At 43.1% G+C, this 23,158-nt stretch overlaps 1 protein-coding gene across 1 annotated transcript in view; it reads right to left on the bottom strand.

Moving 5' to 3' along the window:
* GPR158 (G protein-coupled receptor 158) overlaps window positions 1–22,872 on the bottom strand; it is a 196,848-nt gene extending 173,976 nt beyond the window's left edge. Inside the window, exons 1-3 of the mRNA XM_069959723.1 lie at window positions 22,789–22,872; window positions 22,553–22,596; window positions 21,618–22,505 (exon numbers count right to left, since the gene is read on the bottom strand). Of these exons, the coding sequence (XP_069815824.1) occupies window positions 21,618–22,505; window positions 22,553–22,596; window positions 22,789–22,872 (1,016 nt within the window). The remainder of the gene's footprint in view (window positions 1–21,617; window positions 22,506–22,552; window positions 22,597–22,788) is intronic.
* Between the last annotated feature and the right edge of the window lie 286 nt (window positions 22,873–23,158).

Raw genomic sequence — 23,158 nt, 5'->3', positions numbered from 1 at the left:
GTAATAGCGGTGTGCTGTCGACGCTGACGATATGCAAAGAGGAATACATACCTATCCAGGCTCCAGGGCTTCTCTTTCTCTGTGCTTCTCCCCGAGTCCCGCGCACTGCAGCTTCAGAGTGGCATGTCTCAGCTGACAGGCCGCTCAGCCAATCGCAGGCCGGGACCATCGCGGCCAGTGATTGGCTGAGCGGCCTGTCAGCTGAGACAGGCTGCTCTGAAGCTGGAGTGCGCGGACCCGGGGAGAAGCACAGAGGAAGAGGAGCCCTGCAGCCTGGACAGGTAATGTATACAGTTTGGGGCTATGTTCACACTACTTATGAGACTGGCCGTTCCGTGACTCTGGCCGGGTCACGGAACGGCCGGTCTCAGCCCGGATCATCGCGGCCGGTACTTAAGTACCGGCCGGATGATCTTTCCTCTGTGGAGCTCTGATGCGGGCGCATCAGCGCGCGCCCGCATCAGAGCTTCCTATAGCACAGAGTGAAGCAAGCAGCCGGAGCCGCTCGCTTCACTGTGTGAACTGACAGGTCCTTCTGCAGCCAGAATTCATTGAATTCCGTCCGCAAATAATGGACCTGTCAGTTGTTTGCGGGGCCGTATGGGAACCGGCCGGAGAGAATACGATGTGTGTACGCTCCATCCGGGATCCCATAGCAAATAATGCTATGTTTCACCCCGCAAATCTTAGCATAGCCTTAGGCTATGTTCACACTACGTAAAAGTGCGCCTGTGAACATAGCCTTATCTGCTATGGGATCCCTGCCGGTGCGTATACACATCATATATGCTCAGGCCGGGATCCCATGCGGACCCGCAAATAACTGACTTGTCAGTTTTTTGCGGCCACAATTCATTGAATTGCGGGCGTAGGAAACCATGTCAGTTAACACAATGAAGCGAGCGGCTCCGGCTGCTTGCTTCATTGTGTGCAGTGGCAAGTTCTGATGCGGGTGCGCGCTGATGTGCCCACATCATAACCCTACGGACAGAAAGAACATCCGTCCGGTACTGCAGTACCGGCCGGGATGATCTGTGCAGAGACCGGGCGTTCCGTGACCCGGCTGGGGCCACGGAACGGCCGGTCTCTCACGTTGTGTGAACATGGCCTAAACAAGGGCTGCAAGGACATCGGTAACGGTCCGGGCCGTGTAATAGGCCCAGCAAACGAGCGCCGATCTAGCAGATCAGTGATTGTTTACAGGTATTATCGGGCCCCCATCGGCCCGTGTAACACTACCCTTAGAACTGGGGGAAGGAGACTGAATAGATATTAAGAAGTATGGAATGAGTTGTTAGTCTCACCATGGGCAGCAACATGGCAGCAAAAAGTTATGTTTCAGCGGCATACCCCTTTAATCAATCTAGACACTTTTATTTAAGGTCATAATTCCAGATTTATTCCTGCATGTAAAGGGCAGTAATAATCCCAGATAATTATTGTTTTCATACATAGAAAAAACTTTATAGAGCTTCGGCTCCCTCCATAGCCTCCCTAATAGATGAATATGGAGCACAGGTACTTTAAAATGGCTGACCTTGCAACGTGATTGTACTGAAGATCGCTCTTCGGCTCGACATCGCGGCTCCCCAGCTGACTTTGGGGATATTTACAGCCTAAGCTCATTTACAAACATGTCCCTTCCTCGGAAAATCTAATTAAATAACTGGAACCCCCTGTTGATCTTGACAGAAGAAATCAATCACGGTAGAAAGGTAAGTGTCTTCACCGCGTTCTAATAACTATGTAGATGGAGCGTCCTATTGTTTCCTTCTGAACGTGTCAGTGTCAAAGCGAAGAACAAAACCAAACACTGTCTGCTGCCAGGAGCGGCGCGGCCTCAGGAATTCCTGCCACATCCACCTGTGTAACTGGTGCCGCATTTTTATGACCTCATTTAAATAACATGGCGGGTCTCTAAATAGGTTGCATCCCATTAGTTAGAGGCCGTCTTACAACAATAATACAAGCTACATTCCTCAAGATTGAAGTTGCAAATTCAAGAAGGAAAAGTTTTGCCCCCCCCCCCCCCAAAAAAAAAAAAAAAAGTTATACAGATTTGTAAATTAATTCTATTTAAAAATCTCAACTCTCAGCTCTCTGACAGATGAGATTTTTAAATAGAAGTGGATTACAAATCTATATAACTTTCTGAAATCATTTAATTTGAAAGAAAAAAAAATCCAGAGTTTCCCTTTAACGTCTCTATCGATCATGTGATTTTCTTCATGCGGGTTCACACTGCGTTTTTGCGATCTTTTTTTTTTATTATTAATAAAATAAAAAGGTGTATTTGTGTGCATCTGCTTTGATCCATTTTTCCATTGACTTCAATTATTTAAAAAAGAAAAAAAAAGTCAAACTGGTCACAAAAATGAGGTCGACTGTGTTTTTGTGTCCATAAAAAAAAAAAGCGGATCTGTTGTTATCCCTTTTTTATAATTGAAGTTGATGGAAAAACAATGTAGGTCATTTCAGCTTAGCAAGTAATGGATGTTGTCCCTTCCTGGTAAACTGTTTTTTTTTTTTTTTTTTTTGTCCCCCCCCCCCCTTTCAGAAATAGTGGTCCCCTTTGTCAGCTGGTCTCAGTTGGTCTCAATCTGCAGTCAGTCCGGCCGTGGTAGTATGTCAAGAAGAAATCACAACTCCTTGTAAAAGTTTTAAGCAGATGAGGAACAAATGTTGCAAAGTAAGAAGTTTAAAACAAAAAAGTGTTTGTAGTTTATTTTTATCAATTAACAAAATGCAAAAAGGGAAATTGAAGTCACATTAATAGTGGGTGTGACCTCCCTTTCCCTTTACAGCAGTGTCAATCTTTCTAGGTATACTTTCACAAAGTCATATAGTAGGTGTATGATTAACCGATCATTATTTTTATATGTTGGTTAAAATGGTAATTAATTGGAACTGGACGAAGAACAGCCAAACTCTGTTACAGAGTATTACACGGAGCGATGTAGAGGGACAGCAGCAGATCGTTGCTATCTTAGTCATTTGTCTTTCAACATGTTGAAAGACAATGACAGACAACAATCAGCCGACATCGTTCATGTCGGCTGATCGTTGTCTTCTATTACTCAAGACGATTATCAGCCATAACGGCCAAATACGTCCGATAATCGTTTCGTGTAACAGGGCCTTAAAGGTTGTGAAGGCAGTGTCATACATCATGGCAAGACTGGGCACAGTAAGAAGACACAATGGGGGAGATTTATCAAACATGGTGTACAGTGAAACTGGCCCAGTTGCCCCTAGCAACCAATCAGATTCCACCTTTCATTTTCCAAAGAGTCTGTGAGGAATGAAAGGTGGAATCTGATTGTAGTTATACTCCATGTGCACATTCTTTTTCAGTTAAAGATGTCAAAGCTGGTTGGGGTTTCGGGATATATTTTTCAAGCTCTTTAAAAAAAAAAAAAAAAAAAAAGAAAACAGGATACATCAGGTTCCATGGACACATTGGCTGGCCAAGGAAACTTAAAGAGTCACTGTCGTATTTTTTTTTCTTTTTGCAGAAATCAATAGTCCAGGCGATTTTAAGAAACTTTGTAATTGGCTTTATTAGCCAAATCTTCCATTATCTGCATGTAAAAAGCCTTTTCCCAGGTCCCCCCCTCCTTCCTCTTTTTCATCCACTCTGAAAAATCTGAAAATTGTGACTTGTTGCAGGAGACGTCCCCTGTCTGCTCTAGGGAGAGGGGAGGGGGGAGGAGGAAGGAGGGAGTTAGCCGGCAGCAGAAAGCAGATAACAGAGGATTACAGGCACGGGGCTGGGTGACAGCTGTAATCCGAGCTCAGAGAGGTCACTGGTGACTGTCACAGGAGATATCCCGTGAGGGATTTGTAGATTAACTCTTTGTTGTCCTGTTTTGGTCTTTTCTTTAGCTCTCTCCATAGGAGAACAATAAAGACAGAGGGGAGAGCTTCAAACTGCTTTTTCATGATAAAAATGCATTTTTCGGATAATAAACCCAATTACAAAGTTTCTTAAAATCGCCTGGACTATTGATTTCTGCAAAAAAAAAATTCACAACAGTGACACTTTAACCTCTTAAGGACATAGGACGTACCGGTACGTCCTATGTCCTCACTTGCACTTCAAAGCGGGGCCGCGCGGCGGCCCCGCTTTGAAGTGCCGCGATCCCGGGTGCCGCGTGTAGCCTGGGACCGCCGCTATTAGCGGGCACGGTCTGATCGCCGTGCCCGCTAATTAGCTAATCGGAGGCAGCTGTCAAAGTTGACAGCTGCCTCCGATTACCGGAGGCAACGTTTCCCTGGTGTCTAGTGGGGGAGATCGCTCCTCCGGGACCTTGTCCCGGAGGAGCGATCTCCGTTACTGATGCCGGCCGGGGACGCGTCCAAGATGGCGCCGTCCTCGGCTCGGCACTCGTTTGTTTTCGGCTGCAGCAGCCGAAAGCAAACGAGTGCCGATCTCATGGATCTCTGCAGCATATCTATGCTGCAGAGATCTCAATGAGAGATCCAAGTGTATATACTAGAAGCCCCCCAGGGGGGCTTCTAGTATATTTGTAAAAAAAAAAAAAAAAAAGTGTTGTTAATAGTAAAAAGCCCCCTCCCCTAATAAAAGTCTGAATCACCCCCCTTTTCCCAGGTTTTAAATAAAAGTAAACAAATAAATAAATAAACATGTTTGCTATCGCCGCGTGCGTAATCGCCCGAACTATTAATTAATCACATTCCTGATCTCGTACGGTAAACGGCGTCAGCGCAAAAAAATCCCAAAGTGCAAAATTGCGCATTTTTGGTCGCATCAAATCCAGAAAAAATTTAATAAAAAGCGATCAAAAAGACGTATATGGGCAATCAAGGTACCGATAGAAAGATCACATCATGGCGCAAAAAATGACACCTCGCACAGCCCCATAGACCAAAGGATAAAAGTGCTATAACCCTGGGAATGGAGCGATTTTAAGGAACGTATATTGGTTAACAACGGTTTGAATTTTTTACAGGCCATCAGATACAATATAAGTTATACATGTTATATATCGTTTTAATCGTAACGACTTGAGGAACATGCATAACAAGTCAGTTTTACCCCAGGGTGAATGGCGTAAAAACACATTTCCCCCAAATAAAAGAAATGCGTTTTTTTTTTTTCAATTTCACCACACTTCGAATTTTTTTCTGGTTTCGCAGTGTACTTTATGCAAAAATTCAGCCTGTAATTGCAAAGTACAATTAGTGACGCAAAAAATAAGGGGTCATTTGGGTTTCTAGGTGGAAAAATGCAAGTGCTATGACCTTTTAAACACAAGGAGGAAAAACCGAAAACGTAAAAACGAAAATGGGCCATGTCCTTAAAGGGTTAATGCAGCAGGTCAAAGACACACCATGCTGACTTCCCCTGTTTTTCAGGAGAGCCATCAGCTAGGAAGTCTGTCTGGAAGAGGTCTACATGATGAAGTTTCTTTGCAAGTTTGGGGCTGCACTTCAACAGATGGAGTCTGATTAGGATTTGGTCCTGAATGCTGATAAATGCAGGAAGAAACTTGTCCATCATGCCATACCATCTAATTCACTCAATATGTATTCTATAGAAGGACAATGACTCCAAACATTCAGCCAATGTCACTAAGAACTATTATCAGTGTAAAGAACAACCCAGAGTCCTGGAGGTGATGATATGGTCACACAGAGCCCTGATCTCACATCACCCACCCTGTCTGGGATTACATGAAGGGACAGAAGGATCTGAGCCGCCATGATCTGGGCTTCCGTCTCTAAGATGATGGAACAACCTTCCCGCCAGGTTCATTCATACAGTGTGTACCTACAAGTTACCTACAAGGCCTGATGCTGAAGGTAAAGGGTAAAGGTCACACCGAATACTGATCTCATTTATGTTTCTCTTCTATTCATTGACTTTGCATTCTGTTTATTGATAATTAATAGGATGAAATTTTAACTTTTTTATTTTATTTTTAATACTTTTTAAATTTAAAAGCTGACCTAAAAAGGGACAGCGTGGGGTGCAGATCTCTAGTAGCCTCAAACTGATTTCATAATTTATATAATTGGTAAGTGTTCATTTTGTACTCGGATAGCTACGGCCGTCCAAAGATCTTATTCTTTGGACCAATGCGTCTAAGCCGGACGCTGCTCAGTGATCCAGTTGTTGGACATTCAGGCCGTATAAACCAATAAGACTTCATGGATTTGTACTCTTGTGCCTGATTAGCTTCTATAATGGTACAAGAACCTTTTCTCCCCAACTTAATATATTACAAGATCAAGTAAATTGGGCTGGAGAGAAAATCAGTGAAAAGAATAATATTTTTGTTTACATCAACTTTTTGTGTTTCACAAATAACAATAATAATAATATGGCAATAGAATTATTATTAGAACTTAAAAAAAAAATAACATTAATAATAACAGTAATAACAAAAATTATAATATTATTACTAACCATAAAACCATAAACCATAAATCATAAAAATTATTATTATTGTTGTTGTTGTCAACATCATCATCATTAGGGGGAGGAGTATTATATAAACTTTTTATATAAGTTTTGAAGTTTTTTTTTTTTTTCCTAATAATTTTTTCTTGGTTACTCACTTTGGCCACTGGGCCTCACACTACACTGATACTTCCTGATACTTCCAGTCACTTCTCAGCAGTCATCTTATTCTCATAACAGGAGCAATGGATAACACAGGATCACACCAATGACAATAGGGGACACCGCTCACCTCCTCCACCTCCACACAGGTCACAGAGCATGCCCACAATACCCACAGACATCAGCAGCCATCTTATCAGTTGATGGCTGCTGAAACTGTTGTTCATGGCTCAGAGTGGCACCTCTAATGATCATGTACAGATAACAGAATCCCAGTTTTTCTCAAGGCATGCTCCATAAGATGTCTTACTATAGAGGCTATAAGGCACAATATTTCCTTAAAGCCAATGTACCATCCAGTACATCACTTTAAGATTCTCACATCAATAGACCGGCAGTCCCTTTCTTGAACTGTGGCCGGGTACACGCGCACGACGATGGTCTATTCCCAGTCACTAGCCTGGCCTGAAGCACTGGAGACAGGCAGGTTCGCCCCTTGACTGTGCTGGTCTATTCCTGAGCACCGGCCAGGCATGAAGCACTGGTGACAGACCCACTGGCCCCCAGTGTGACGAACCCTCCCCTCTGTGAGGCAGCTCCATTAGAATCAATGGAGCAGGGGAGACCATCACACTGGGGGCCGGTGGGCCTGTCCCCATTGCTTCATGCCCAGCGCTCAGGAATAGACTTGTGCGGTTCATGATAAGGACCGCGCCAGCATCGCTCTTTTAATGCCCATAGCAATGTACTTAGTGGTACATTTGCTTTAAAGGGGTTATCCACCATTAGAAAAACCTCGCCACTTTCTCCCAGAGACAGCACCACTCTCGTCTCTAGTACAGGTGTGGTTTGTAAATAAGCTCCAATTCACTTTAATGGAACTGAGTTACAGAACCTGAACCCAAACTGGAGACAAGAGAGGAGCTGTCTCTGGAAGAAAGTGGCCATGATTTTATAACGCTGGATAACTCCTTTAATATGGCACCATATGGCGGCACATGGAGTATGTATGGAGAAGCATAAACTCTATGGGGGAGATTTATCAAACATGGTGTAAAGTGAAACTGGCTCAGTTGCCCCTAGCAACCAATCAGATTCCACCTTTCATTTTCCAAAGAGTCTGTGAGGAATGAAACGTGGAATCTGATTGGTTGCTAGGGGCAACTGAGCCAGTTTCACTTTACACCATGTTTGATAAATCTGCCCCTATGAACGTGATTATTCTTAATAATTTGTTGTGGTCTTTTCCTCCTTTATTGCATCCACCAGAAGAAGTGGCAGGCTTGATGCATGGCTTCTGTGTTAATGTTAAATGTTCCTGTTTAAGTTGCTTGCTTTATTGGTTTAAGCATTATTTGTTGTATTAAGTCTCATGTAATGAGATAAAGATTTCCTATTCTCGGCACCATTCGGCACCCCGGCAGTCTGGTGACAGCTGGAACACGCTCGCACTCTTATAATGAAATCAGAATTTCCTTGTGCACACTACATTACTTTCTCGGATGGAATAAAAAATGTACAGCTCCATGGAAACTCACAATAAAGTAAAGGTCTTCTAAACGTGGAGACGCAGAAAGCTCATAAATCAAGTCGCGCAGAAAATCAGGCATCTCGAAATTTAGTCTCTCTCCGTGCTTGAAGCCACCGCAATATATTAGACATTGGGGAATTTCAGGCTCTTCCAGCCTGGCCAGTAAATGGTTAAAGATATAATTTCAATGATTCATCTTCGGTTACGGAGTAAAAGACACACCGCAAAGGTGAAGAAAAAAATTACACGAGCTTACCCGTGCAATACAAACCGTCTTATTTCCAATGACCTTCAAGGACAGCTTGAGGTCAAAGCATCATTCAAGATGAATAATGTGGATTGGCCAATATTCATTTCTCGGTCATGGGCGGAACTGATGGATAAACAGTTTATATTCCATATATATATATATATATATATATATATATATATATATATATATATATAGGTCTGATATGGCAAAGAGTAAAAAAAAGAAAAAAAAAAAATATATATATATATATATCCTGGGAATATGGGTCGGGAAATGCCTAGTAAGTGAGAAATGGAGACCACACCGGAGCCGCTGCTCATATTATGTAGGTGGTCCTCCGGGGAGCTTACACCTATGTATTACAGATGCATAAGATATAGTCTTCTAATAGACATCACACCCATTACAGACGTTCACATTGCCGTAATGAGGCAGGGAAGGTGTGGGGAGAATTCAGCCTCCCCCGCGGCTTCCCTGTCAGCCTGTGTTTTATGACGGGCCCCTAGGCAAAATACAGACTTCTATAAATGGTGCCTGCATTCTGCTGACAAATTCACGGGAATATGAGATGAGCTGCGGCTATGGCCAATGTCCTGATAATAAGCGGGTTTAAAGTACAACTTCGGCGTCAGCAAAAAAAAAAAAAAACACTAACAGACACAGACCCTAAACTCAGCACCCCTCCTAAGTCGATCGCCATTTGAAAATCCCGCCGACAGCGGTCCCCGTCAACCCCGTCTGTGTCTTCATCTTCTTTACTTCCTGAGTCCCATGGCATGAATGAGAGCGAAAAGGCTACCGATGCGCATGCACACCAGCAGCCTTTCCAGTGGCTGGATTGCATCACATGGATTCCAGGGAGGCGGAACGGCTCCAGGGATTCTAGGGAGGCGGAACGGCTCCAGGCAGATGACTAACACACATTACAAAGTTATATAACTTTATAATGTGTGTTAGTTAAGGGGGGGGGGGGAAATGTGGAGGTTGTCCTTTAAAGATGCTGTAGATCAATGCAGTTCTCTACATATGAGCATACGTAGTGGTGAGGATGGACAATATCTGGATCTGATATGAATATTTTTAAAAAAAGAAAATTATGGGTCATTGCTGTTTATGTCTACTAACTTTAATGGTTGGGTGAAAAAAATGGTAAAAGAGTTATCCTGGCTAGTAAAAAAAGCTTTTTGAGAGTAAGGATCACTCCAGCAGTCAGATCCCCATCAATCTCAAAACTGATTGTTCATTTTCTCTATAGCACCTCTACAGGGGAAATCAGGTATTACACAATTTCTGTTCAGGTCGCTGTGTAGCGGACATGGTGGCTGATCATGAGCACCAGATATTTTGTCACAGATGAGGGCCCCCTTAAATACCCATTTTTAAAACCCAATCGGAACTTGGGTTTTAAAAATGTACAAGCCCTTTAAATAATGGAGCAAATGCAGCATTGCCATTGGTTAGTATTAGAGCTGAAGTTTTTTTTTTTTTTTTTTTTTTATAACTATTACATGCTATTCTTGAGATGAATTGGATCTCTTTATCTCCCTATGGATGAATGCTATGTATTCTGTTCCTAGATACTATACATTGATATACAGTATGGCACCTACAGAGACATTAACCTAGTTGTGATCAGAGCCTCCCAGTGCCACACAATATACATCACAAAATATGAACCCTACTTGAAGGTTGCATTTTTAAAGGAGTTGTCTAGGCGGGGTGTTTTTTTTCTATAGGGCTGGGGGGAGGAGTGATTGAAAATATCTAATTAAAATTAATTAATATTAATTAAATTTAATTAAAATAAAATAAAAAAACTACACTTACCTCCCTGGCTACAGCACCACCTCCGGTATTCTACCACTCCACTTTCTGGTTCTGGGTTCGTGATGATGCTCACTCCCTCAGCCAATTAGCAACTGAGGCGGGACCCCATGCAGCCGCTGACTGGCTGGGTTGGCTTGCAACGTCACAATCCCAGAATCTGGAATGGATACAGAATGGTAAGATACCAGCGGTGCTTGAACTAGGGAAGTGAAGTAAGGCAGACATGAGGAAAAGATTACTTCAAAAAGAAACTTATTGGATATATACACTGGACTGCGTGGCCCCCAAAGGTCTTAATTAAATATGTAATTTTTCTGTATTTCTATAAACAATTGAGTAAAGGAATTTTTGGGCGATGTATAATTCAGATAGTGAAAAGGTTTTTGTATCATTCCAAGGATATTCAATATAAAGTAAAATAACCGTTTTTTGGAAGTTGCTTTTGTCCCATTACTTTATTTACTGTTGGACTTAGTACCAAGTTGGCGGCTTGGTTTTTTGGGACGTAGTCACACAGTGTGTAAAGCACCAGCGTTATCTATATATATTTGTCTATTTTTTTCATTTCACCCTGAACATTCAGAAAAACAGTCCCATGCCCAGACAGCCCCTTTAAATAAAAGAAATACCATCAGATCATCCCTTTAAAGGCTGTATAGGATGGAACCACAGAACTGATTTCTTCTAAAAAAAAAAAAAAACCAGCATCACACTTCATTTTAATGGAGCTGAAAAACCAGACACGACACATTGAGTTGCAAAAATAGACACAACCCATGGACAGGTGTGACACTGTTTATGTTAGTGCTCAGTGTCTAAATCACAAGACACCACGTCCCTGTAAAGCTGTGTTCACACCTGCATCATGTGATACTGGAGGGCTGCAGACATCCATAGGGGCCCTAAATACCTCTATAGCAGCCATAGTCTGGTTTCTTACAAACAGTCATGTGTAAGAACCCTTACAGCCACAGTGTTTCTCCCAAAATACTGTATACCTTCCCCCTGTAGTTCTTCCTCTATACTATATACATCCCCTCTCTGTAGTAAGGCCCCCATACTGTACCCCCCCTGCTGTTGTAAGGTCCCCCCATACTGTATACCACCCCCCCTGTAGTTCTCCCCCCCATACTGTATACATGCCCCTCTGCAGGTAGTCCTCATACTGTATACCCCCCCTGTAGTTCCCCCCCATACTGTATACCACCCCCCCTGTAGTTCTCCCCCCCATACTGTATACATGCCCCTCTGCAGGTAGTCCTCATACTGTATACCCCCCCTGTAGTTCCCCCCCATACTGTATACCACCCCCCTGTAGTTCCCCCCCCATACTGTATACCACCCCCCCTGTAGTTCTCCCCCCATACTGTATACATGCCCCTCTGCAGGTAGCCCTTATACTGTATACCACCACCCCCTTTAGTTCTCCCCCCCCCCATACTGTATACATGCCCCTTTGCAGGTAGTCCCCATATTGTATACCACCCCCCCTGTAGTTCTCCCCCCCCCCATACTGTATACATGCCCCTCTGCAGGTAGTCCCCATATTGTATGCATCCCCCCTCTGTAGTTCTTTCCCCCATACTGTATACATCCCCCTCTGCAGGTAGTCCCCATACTGTATACATCCCCCTCTGCAGGTAGTCCCCATACTGTATACATCCCCCTCTGTAGTTCTTTCCCCCATACTGTATACAGGGCCGATTCTGGGGTTTCCTCCGCCTGAGGCAAACCTCAGGCGGCCGCCCCGAGTGGTCACCCCAGCGTGTCCCCCACCAACCCCGGGCATTCACCACAGCCTGGAGGTCCGTGACAGCTGCAGGGTGACATCGCAGGACCTGACGGGATGTGGAGAGCGCAGGCGACGGGACAGGTGAGCGGCCGCTGTCATTTTTGTTAAGTGATACTTAACAAAAATGACCGCTGGGGGAACATAATGCCGCCCCCCTGCCGGACCGCAAAATCTGCCGCATGAGGCGGAAGGCTCATTCCGCCTCATGGCAGAAGCGGGCCTGACTGTATACATGCCCCTCTGCAGGTAGTTCCCATACTGTATACTTCCCCCCTCTGTAGTTCTTCCCCCCATACTGTATACAACCCCCTCTGCAGGTAGTCCCCATACTGTATACATCCCCCCTCTGTACTTCTTCCCCCAAACTGTATACATCCCCCAATGAAGGTAGTCCCCTATACTGTAGACATACCCCTCCACAGGCAGCCCCCCCTATGCTGTATACCTCCCTCCCCCTCTGTAGTAAGGCCCCCCATACTGTATACTTGCCCCCCTGTAGTTCTTCCCCCCCATACTGTATAAATCCCCCCTCTGCAGGTAGTGCCCATACTGTATACCTCCATCCCCCCTCTGTAGTTGCACCATCCACCATCGAAACCAAAGCTCTGTGCATGTGATGCATAGAAGTGCGGCACCTCATAAGTGAGATATAATGTAATATGGCTCATGAGTATAACATTAGAGTATAAAATTGGAGACAAGCACATTTTTCTAAAGTTTGGCAAGTTCACTGAACAGCAAAAAGTTTACCAGTAGCTGTAAAAAGTTATAGCAATCTGTATGGCTCTGGGTAAACAGATGGGACCTGTGGTAACTAACAGCTTGTTTGAAAAGACTCTCTAGCAGATTTTTCTGGTGCTTTTGATATCAGATGCCTGCTGGTGTTTATACACTCACAAAGGTATCAGAAGCGGTAATGGCAACAGTTCAAAAATTATCCCACAGGTTCTCCTGTGTAAAAGTAGCACAAAGTGTTGTATGCACTGCTTTCTGACAACTCTCTTAACTTTTGGTACCTCTGTTATCTATATACTGGTGTCAACTGTGCTCCTGTCTGTATCTATAGTGATCTCTAGTGATGTCACCAGTCACTGTACCTCTGTGTTATCTATATACTGGTGTCACCTGTCACTGTACCCCTGTCTGTGCTATCAATATACTAGTGTCACCTCTCACTTTATTCTTGCCTGTGTTATCTATATACAGGTGTCACCTGTCACTGTACTTCTGTCTGTGTTATCTATATACCGGTGTCACCTGTCACTGTACTCCTGTCTGTGTTATCTATATACTGTGTGACCAGTCACTATTCTCCTGTCTGTATCTGTGGTGTCCCACCACGGGTGTTTCTGTTTTGAACACCCCTTGCAAAAGCCTGGTACTTCAAAAGTAAAGCGGTGATTAAGTATTTTTTAAGTTTTGCCACTAGATGTCACTATGTCTATTTATGTATATATGTTGCACAGCTGTAGTCACCTAAGGGTTACTGTATTGTATTTTGAGATCCTGTACATCAATGAGAGATGCTGTTCTTTCTCTGCCTATCTCTGTCCTTTTCTCTTCTCACTCTCTCAGTCACAAAATTTGTTACATATACCCTATAGGAAGTAGTCACATGGGGAGAGGAAGTGAAGTTCAATTCTTCTCTAATTCTCTGAGGAGTAGCACACATAGATCAGACATCCCTACTGAGCTTAGCCAGGAGCCTGGACAGACCAGCTCTAGTGTACAGACATGTATGGAGAACACAGAAACTTTCTTTCTTAAAGCAACTCTTCTACTCACGGTGCACTGCTAAACACTAAAGAGAGGACAAGTCTGAGGACACCCCAACCCACTCTGTGAACATATCTACACAGTGCAGGACAGTATCCTAAAGCAGAGGAACTGATCCGGATATAGCAAAGCAGCCAAGGACATACGTGTCTCGCAGCGCAGGTGACACTGGATAATTTCGGAAACTTTGCTCAACTCAGATAACTAGAACTGGGGCTTGTGTCACCCTGGCAGGACGGGTAACTCGACACTACAGGGCATAAAGTAGTATAGCGACAAAGGTCGAAATACGGGAACAACTGTGTATTATGGAGCTGTATAGGTGCCTAGACCAACTCCTACTTTATAAGGAGGAATAACTAGGGATTCATACAATTGCCAAAGAACACAGAGACTTTCTTTCTTAAAGCAACTCTTCTACTCACGATGCACTACTAAACACTAAAGAGAGGACAAGTCTAAGGACAGCCCAACCCACGCCGTGAACATATCTACACAGTGCAGGACAGTATCCTAAAGCAGAGGAACTGATCCAGGATTGAGCAAAGCAGCCAAGGCCCTAAGTGTCTCGTAGCACAAGTGACACCGGATAATTTCGGAAACTTTGCTCAACTCAGGTGACTAGGACTGGGGCTTGTGTCACCCTGGCAGGACAGGTAACTCGACACTACAGGGCAGAAGGTGGTATAGCGACAAAGGTCAAAACACAGGCACAAGTATTCTTCTTCTCTCAAGTATTCACTTCTCAAGTATTTCAAGGACAAGGACAAGGACAAGAGAGTCGCTGTTTCTGGGAAAAAGCAGGCATTTTTTTCTAATCTCGTTAAACCCTTTAATTATGGGGCTGTAAGGAGGTATCATGTAGTGCCCTGTGTATTATAGAGCTGTACAGGTGCCTAGACCAAGTCTTATTTTATAAGGAGGTATAACTAGGGATTCATACAATTGCCAAAGTGACAACAAAAAAGTCAAGTAACGTATAAATATCCAGGTTGTCATCCTTTGTAAGTAGATTAGTAAACTCTACAACATATATAAGGAGACTGAGAGGAAGCTTCTATAAGTCTATACATAAAACTCCATATAAAAAATCCAATTGTTTCTAGTTGTACATAAATAAAGTTTTCACCGAGACCAGATCTGTAACGTTATAACATACGTTTAATCCGTCAATATTTACAAAATTTCCATTTGGCATCTGGAAATAGAAACTTTATTAATAGTTTACATCCTCGGGCAGAAAATCCCTGCTGACATAATACTTCCAGGCAATCCTAAGTAAGCTAAACACCCTGGTTTAAGGCTGATATATCTTGTGTACGGTGATACATAGTAGTAAACAAACTAAACCAGAAAGAGATTTGTGCTTCTGATGTATTTAGCTCATAGAGGATCATCTACGCTGGATACAAACTCTCCATTATGAGATCTAGATTTTTTATTTATTTGATTTATACAAGCCCTGGTAAAAAATATGGATTAGAAGATATTCATTCAGGTTTTTTTCTTTTTTTTTGTTTACGTTGTAGTACTGAAAGTAAAATTTTTAATGAAATATGTATGTGTATCCAGAATAAGTAAAGAATCATAGAATCATTTACAGCCAATGTCCTGTAATGATAACTGATTTTTTTTTTTTACTACCTTGACGGCGCCGGTGTGATAATCCTGGAGGCACGGTCCTTTTTTCGAAGGGCTGCCCGTATCCCACGCTCAGCGCTCTTTTCTTCTTGTGCAGTGGCCCGGTTCTATACACTGGAGGTGGGCCCGGTGCCCCCAGTGTGACACGTCTCCATTAGAAACAAGCAGGGCTGAGTAACAGAGGGGAGGGGATATCGTCACACTGGGGGTGCTGGGCCTGCCTCCAGTGCATAAGGGAGAAAATGGTGCCAAACGTGGAACCTGGTGGTGTTTTTTATTTTTTAAAAAAGGACCACACCACTGGTATTACAGTGCCGGTGCGGTAAAGATATTAAAAAAAAAAATCAGCAATCATAATGGTAGATTCACTTTAATGTTGAGGGAAAAAAAACTTTGGTTATGTGAATTTCTGAAGAATAGTCCAGGCAAAAGGCTAAAAGTTCAAATATGTCAGCAGTTAAAAGGAAAAGCACTAATATACCTTAGTAAGCTGCTCAACCTATGAAAAGGATTGGAAAACATTTTAAAGCAGAACCTGTTAGGCCCCCTGGGGACTCACAACCTGGTAACAGGACCCAACAGGTCAGGAGAACAATGTTCCAATACTAAAGACCTGACAGATTTTTTTTTTTTTTAATGGAAAGCCAACATGGAGTGTTGTAAAAGATGCTGGTTGTTCCCAGTCAGCTGTTTGTACAATTTGGCACAAGCATAAATAAAGTGGGAGGGATATAAAAGGTAACGTACAGGTGGAGCAAGGATGATGTCTTTATGTATAGTCCATATAGAGAACAAAAATGGGTTGGCAGTACCTAGCTGGATATCACGGTGCTAAATGCAATAGACCTCTGAATGGAGGCTGGCGTTGCTCAGAGAAACAGTCAGTAAATTAACAATGGTTAGGAAAATGCACGGTGTGGTGTCTTACTATGGGTTTTCCTTGTCTGACACCTGTCGCAAGAGCCTTATACTCCAAAGTAAGGTGGTGATGAAGATATTTATGAGTTTCGCCACCAGATGTCAGTGTTTTATGTGTAAACTTGTATATATGTATTGCACAGCTGTAGTCACTATAGGGTTACTGTTTCTTTGTATTTTATGATTCTGTGAACCATTGGAGATACTTCTTTCTTTTCTACCTATCCCTATACTTCTTTCTTTTGTACACTCTTTTCTCTGCCACTCACAGGGACTCTTACATACCCTGTAGGAAGTAGTCACTTGGGGAGAGGAAGTGTAGCATTAATTTACCTCTGATTCTCTGGGGAGTAGGACACACACAGAACAGGCACCCCTGCTCTACTTAGCTAGGGCATGGCTCTGTCAGGACCCTTGTCCGGGACAGACTAGCTGTGTTAGTAGTCAGAAACACACCTGTTTGGAGAGTTCAGAGACTTTTGCTTTCAAGATTATAACTACAGACACTATGCAAACCCCCCTGCTGGAGGACAAGTCAGAGATCACCCCAGCCCACTCGTGAACATCTCTGAAAAGTGCAGGGTAGTGTCCTAGTGCAGAGGAACTGACCCGGATAGAGCAAAGCTACCATAACGAAAGTCTATGTACTCACAGCGCAGGTGACTCCGGATAATTTCGGACACTGAGCTTCTCTCAGGTAACCAAGACTGGGGCTTTTGTCACCCTGATAGGACGGGTACCCTGACGCTGCAGGGCAGAAGGTGGTTCAGCGACACTACAGTCAAAATACAGGCACAAGTATTCTTCTTTCAAGTATCTCTCTCTTAAGTTCCGGCAGAGCACCCTACTAGCCTGGGTTAGGGCTCTCACGACAAACTCATCTCCTTTTCTGTTCACTCCTCAACACTAAGCTCCACAAGCACCGCTATTCTACCTCCGCACTTACAGTATCTCCCAGCACAGATCCAGTAAACACAAGTCTGTACCTAAGAAGTTATCTAGTACCAGCGTATCCTGTATTGCAAGAGACTATCAGTAAAAAACTGTGTTGAGTGTTGAGACCCCCCATCAAACTCTACATATAGCCAGGAGAAGAACACACCTGAGTGCTTCTCTCCTTGGGTCCCTACAATTTCCATAGACTTATAATGTAATTTGATGTAAATCACAGGGAGATAGGGACAGAATGGCCCAGCCACCTCTACTCTCAACTATATCAAGAGATCATGGGGGGGTCTCGGTATTCTCACTCCGACCAATCAAAACCAAGTATCTCATATGCAGAACAAAGTTCATGGTGAAGATAGACTTTACCTAAATCAGGCAATCACTATCTGGGACTGTATAAGGATTAAGCATTGGAGATACCTTAAAAGAAAGACCATACCTAGATATGTCACCATGAAAATACTGTCTATCAGACATGAGGCAGGTAGCCTGGTATAGAGCAGGAGGAGCTGAGCAGATTGAGATATAGTTCTATGGGAAAAGTTACAGGGTCACTTGTCATTTATTCTTATTTATTCCAGGCTTATTAGTCAAGTGGGCAGTCCTACTTAGTGTTTAAAAGCTAGAAGGACCGCCCATATGACTACTTAGCCTGGAATAAGTGAGAATTTCCCTTTAACATGGAGATATGGAACCTTTAACATATTTTTCATACTGTCCACCTACTTTTGGACCACCCTGTATATTAAATAAGAGATATACAGAGGTATGGTATGACCCTATAGACTGCTCTGGTGGCATATTATGGAGCTTGTAGGGTCTGTGTTTGCTGTCAGTGAACAGGAACCTTCTTGTTGAAAATCCTTACAGACCCAAAACTTAGGATAGCTGATGGTTTGCTACAATGACATTCAGACATGCAGCTGTATATATCGGTTTTGGCTTTCCAGGCATGATGGGAATTGTAGTTTTGCAGGTTTGATACCTGTGCCTTACGCAGGTAGATGTTGCTAATACATTTAAAGGGTTAGTTCGACTTAAAGTAACTTATCAGACAGGGGGTGTCATATTAATAGGGGAATGACCACAGGGACCACCACAATCTATAGAATGGGGCCCGACTGATTGCTCTGACTGGATCGGCAAAACATGTGTGTCGGCGCTTCATGTATCGTCTATGGTGCTGCCAAGGTAATTGGCTACCTCCAGCCGCTCCACAGACAATCAATGGATTGGCACAGGGCCCTGTTCTGGAAAATGTTGGGGTCACAGCAGCTGGACCCCTTGAAGTCTGACACTTATGCTATGGATAGGTGCTAAGTTATTTTTTTACTTGGAATACCCCCTTAACTCAGACATATTGGGAGAGATTTATTAAACACGGTGTAAAGTGAAACTGGCTCAGTTGCCCCTAGCAACCAATCAGATTCCACCTTTCATTCTTCACTGATTCTTTGGAAAATGAAAGGTGGAATCTGATTGGTTGCTAGGGGCAACTGAGCCAGTTTCACTTTACACCAAGTTGGATAAATCTCACCCATTGTCTAAACTTTACTACTGTACATGGGTTACTGTATGGGTGATAGGATATAGGCCAGGGATTGGGTAACCTTCTGCCCTCTAGCTGTTGGAAAACTACAACTCCCATTATGCATGGACACCCTTCGGCTGTCCAGGCATGGTTGAGGCTGTAGTTTTGCAACAGCTAGAGGGCAGAAGGTTACCCATCCCTGATGTTGATAGATGAGAGAGAGAGAGAGAGAGAGAGAGAGGGGTTGAAATTAGAAGATAGATAGATAGATAATAGATAGATAGGAGATAGATAGATAGATAGATAGATAGATAGATAGATAGATAGATAGATAGAAAGATAGATAGATAGATAGATAGATAGATAGATAGATAGATAGGAGATAGATAGATAGATAGATAGATAGATGATAGATAGATAGGAGATAGATAGATAGATAGATAGATAGATAGATAGATAGATAGATAGATAGATAGATAGGAGATAGATAGATGATCACTGACCTTGCTCCCACAGCCCATTTACATGGAGTGATAATTGTTCTAATGGAAACGACAACAAACATTCATAATGATAATCAATACGTTCTAATGAGATATAAAGGAGATTTATCATTAGGGAAATTGATTGTGTAGACATAAGTGTAAATGATAATGAAGCCAATGGTAAGAAGTCCTCAGGAACGCCTTCACCCAGAATATCCCAACCATCACTCAACTCTATTGATGCATGGGTTACAATACAATATACTCTGTTCTGGAATGGTAAAGGGTTAATTTTGTTCAGTAATGTCCGTCCCAGGCTTGTATGTGTAATAACTAGCTGTATCTTACCCTTCCTCCTCCACTCCCAGACTCCTCACTAAGAAGCCCTTTCTGTAGTTAAGTACACTAATCCGGACTTTATTGGCTTATTGCATCTAAGTGCATGAAGTTTATCCCGGGTCAAGGAAATCACTGAAATCTCTGGATTTTATAAACGAGAAAACAAAAAAAAATCACTTCTTTCCTGCCGTAGCTGCTTGTTGCTGGCACTATTCCTTATTGCCGAGATGGCATGATGGCACAGACTGGCACAGGTCCATGCTTGTCGTTAGTGGAGCAGAGGCCATTAATATATTATGGTTCTGTATGTACTTCAACATAGGATGAATAAATCATGGGGAGTTATAATGAGTTTACACAGCACAGCTCACTCTCTGCCTCTGCCGCTCCAGCACTCAAAGGGTGGAGTGGATTTCTATGATTTGTGTGCTATATTTAGCAAGTTGTTGCTGGTGTGTGTGCGTGTGTGTATATGTGTGATTTGTATGTGTGTGTGTGTGTGTTCAGTGTGTGTAAGCTTTGTGTTTGTGTGTCTGTGTTGTGTGACAGTTATTGTTATGTACAGTAGGTGTAAGTTGTGTGTATGTGTGTATCTATGTATGTACATTATGCATGTGTGTTTTGTGTATATGTGTGTGTTTGCGGCTGTGTTTGTGTGTATGTGTGTTTATGTGTGCATGTGTCTGTGTTGTGTGTTGTGTGTGTATGTGCGTGTGTATTGTGTGTAAGCTGTATGTTTGTGTGTCTGTATGTGTCTCTGTTATGTGTGACATGTGTGACGGTTATTGTTATATACAGTATTTGTAATTTGTGTGTGTGTGTGTGTGTGTGTATGTGTGAGTGTGTATCTATGTAATGTACAGTATGCATGTGTGTTGTGTATATGTGTTGTTTGCGTTGTGTTTGTGTGTATGTGTGTTTATGTATCTATGTGTTTGTGTTATGTGTTAAGTGTCTATGTAGTGTGTGTAAGCTGTGAGTTTGTGTATGTGTGTTTATATGTCTGTGTTGTATGTTATGTGTGAATGTACAGTATATGTACGCTGTGTGTTTGTGTGAGAGTGTATCCGTGTATGTACAGTATGTGTGTGTTTTTGCATTGTGTTTGTGTGTGTGTGTTGAGTGTGTGTATGTGTGTGTTTGTGGTATGCTCTGTATATGTGTGTATGTGTTTGTGTGTTTCTATGTGTGTGTTGTATGTGCTGTGTATAATGTGTGTGTGAGTGTGTATATAGGTATGTACAGTATGCATAAGTGTGTTTTGTGTTGTGTGAGTGTGTGTATGTGTGTTGTGGCATGCTCTGTATATGAGTATATATGTTTGTGTATGTGTGTGTGTTGTATGTGCTGTGTATAAGGTGTGTATGTATAGGTATGTACAGTATTGTGTTTGTGTTGTGTGAGTATGTGTATGTGTGTTGTGGCATGCTCTGTATATGAGTATATATGATTGTGTATGTGTGTGTGTGTGTGTTGTTTAATTGTGGTGTATGTGTGTTCTTCTTAGCGTGTGTACATGTGTCTGCTTTTCAGTGCAGACTAATGTTCCTTGCAACTGGTAAAATGTTGCCTAGCAGTGCCCTGTGTAATTACACAGTACTAATATACAGTACCAGCCACCATTATCAAGCCTTGAATTCCTACCGGGGGATAGCTGTCTGCACAATAGATTCAATTTTAGGTTTGTACAATGTCCTGTGTAATTACTAAACTTAATTAGTCTGCAGTTGTTATTATGCAAATCCGTGATTCACCCAACTCCTCCATCAGATGTGTATACAGTAGAGCCCTGCTGTATCTCCTGCACTAGTCATTCGCTTGTAATGCCTACGATCAAGGTAGGATTCTGGTGCAAGCTACTGTAGCTCTAATAGGAAAATTGGCTATTACACAGCCCCCCACCCCCGGCATGTCTCCTGTGAATAGTCTCATGGTATAACAGAACAAGAAGACAGGAGCTCGGCCTCTATAGAAAATATCTTCCTACCTGAATTCTCGAACAAGATTTGGCTTAAACCCATAAAATGCAGCAGAGAGGGTGAGGAGCCAGTTGGGTTTATATTTCCCGTGTTCGCACTCCAGAAAGGGGGATGACCACTTGACGTGACTTTTGTCGGTAAGGTAGCTGGAGCCCTTCTTCCAGCTGTCCTCTAAAGTTTTAGCACCATTTAAGAACCGCTTGTGCTGGTGAGGCCTCCACTTGTGTTTGAAGGCATGGAACCAGTCGGTTTCCTGGGTGGCATTGGCCAGATGATGAGCCGAGGAAGAGAGATCTTGGATGTGGATCTTGTCTTCCTCTCGAGATGCCTGCAGAAACACCTGAGGGACGTGAGACAATGGATCCACGTTAAGAGTGATAGCAGACCGATGAATTCTGGGTTCCCCTTCTAAGATACTCCTTATTAGAGCACTGTACCACTCCAAGTCCCTCTGCGAGGTGTGGTCTTTCGATTTATTGCTTTGTAACATCATGTTTAAAAAGTTGGAGGAATGAACAAGTAAATCCACAGAAGTGTGCAAAGACGGATGAGTAGTTGTCGGAGAGACCCCCGATAGACTAGTCAGCTCATACCTCTTGGAACAGTTGGCACGCCTGAGTTCATTAGAATCCCCTGTATATAGGAAAGAAGCCACATGTTTCGGCAAGTCCTCGGCCAGATTTTGTGCTAGGACACTGCTCTCCGTGGTCCTGATCCACATGGAGGGATGGTCCAGGCTTCTAGGCTGGTTGTAGATGGGTTGCTTGTCCCTGGTTATCTTGTGCTCTTCTCGATGAGCCATACGCCCTTCCAGGTCCGGGCTAGAAGCTGTTAGCAAACAGACTTGAGTAAGGAAGGCGGAAAGAATGGTAAAATAAGCCATGATCATGAGTGGTCTGCAAATCCAAAGGAAACTTAATCAGTTGTGACCATGGACTCTCACAATGTCACATCCTTCAGCATGGTGCCGCATCCAAATGGTATCACCTGTGGTCAAACAGGGAACAAAAATAAAAATATAAAAAAAAAATAACATAAAACTAAAAGCAAAAGAGAGATGAAAATCCGGTCTATCGTGTCTTCCCCCAGCAGGTTTCCAGTAGGAATTACGCAGACAACTGCCTTGATCTGAGCAGGTTACATCCCATCTAGCACAGAAGCTATAGTTAGACTGCTTACGTCTGTATCCTCATCCTCGACTATGGTCTTCAGAGAGAAAAAATAAGACAAATTTCCAGGGACTTCACCCTCTAATATCTTCATCTCAAGGGTAAGACTGCACGACCACATCCACCCGAGCACATCAAAGCAAAGAGGCACACTACAGAACAATGCGATGGGCTTGGGGTTTGTTTGCTAATTGAGTACTTGGATGAGCTTAAGGAATACACTCCGCCTTCCTCTGCTTGTGAAAGGATTTAACTACACTTTGCCACAACCAAACACGTTCAGCCCTCACCCCCCTCCCACCCTACTCCTATAGGTATACTTTGTCTTTCTTGGGTTCTGTATGGGCAGTTGCTACGTCAATCAGGGAACAGCCATTTGT

The sequence above is a fragment of the Dendropsophus ebraccatus genome, chromosome 2 (genome assembly GCF_027789765.1).
Source record: "Dendropsophus ebraccatus isolate aDenEbr1 chromosome 2, aDenEbr1.pat, whole genome shotgun sequence".
NCBI lineage: Eukaryota > Metazoa > Chordata > Amphibia > Anura > Hylidae > Dendropsophus > Dendropsophus ebraccatus.
Note: the sequence above shows the minus strand (reverse complement) of the source record. Positions and strands in the feature narration are given on the sequence as shown.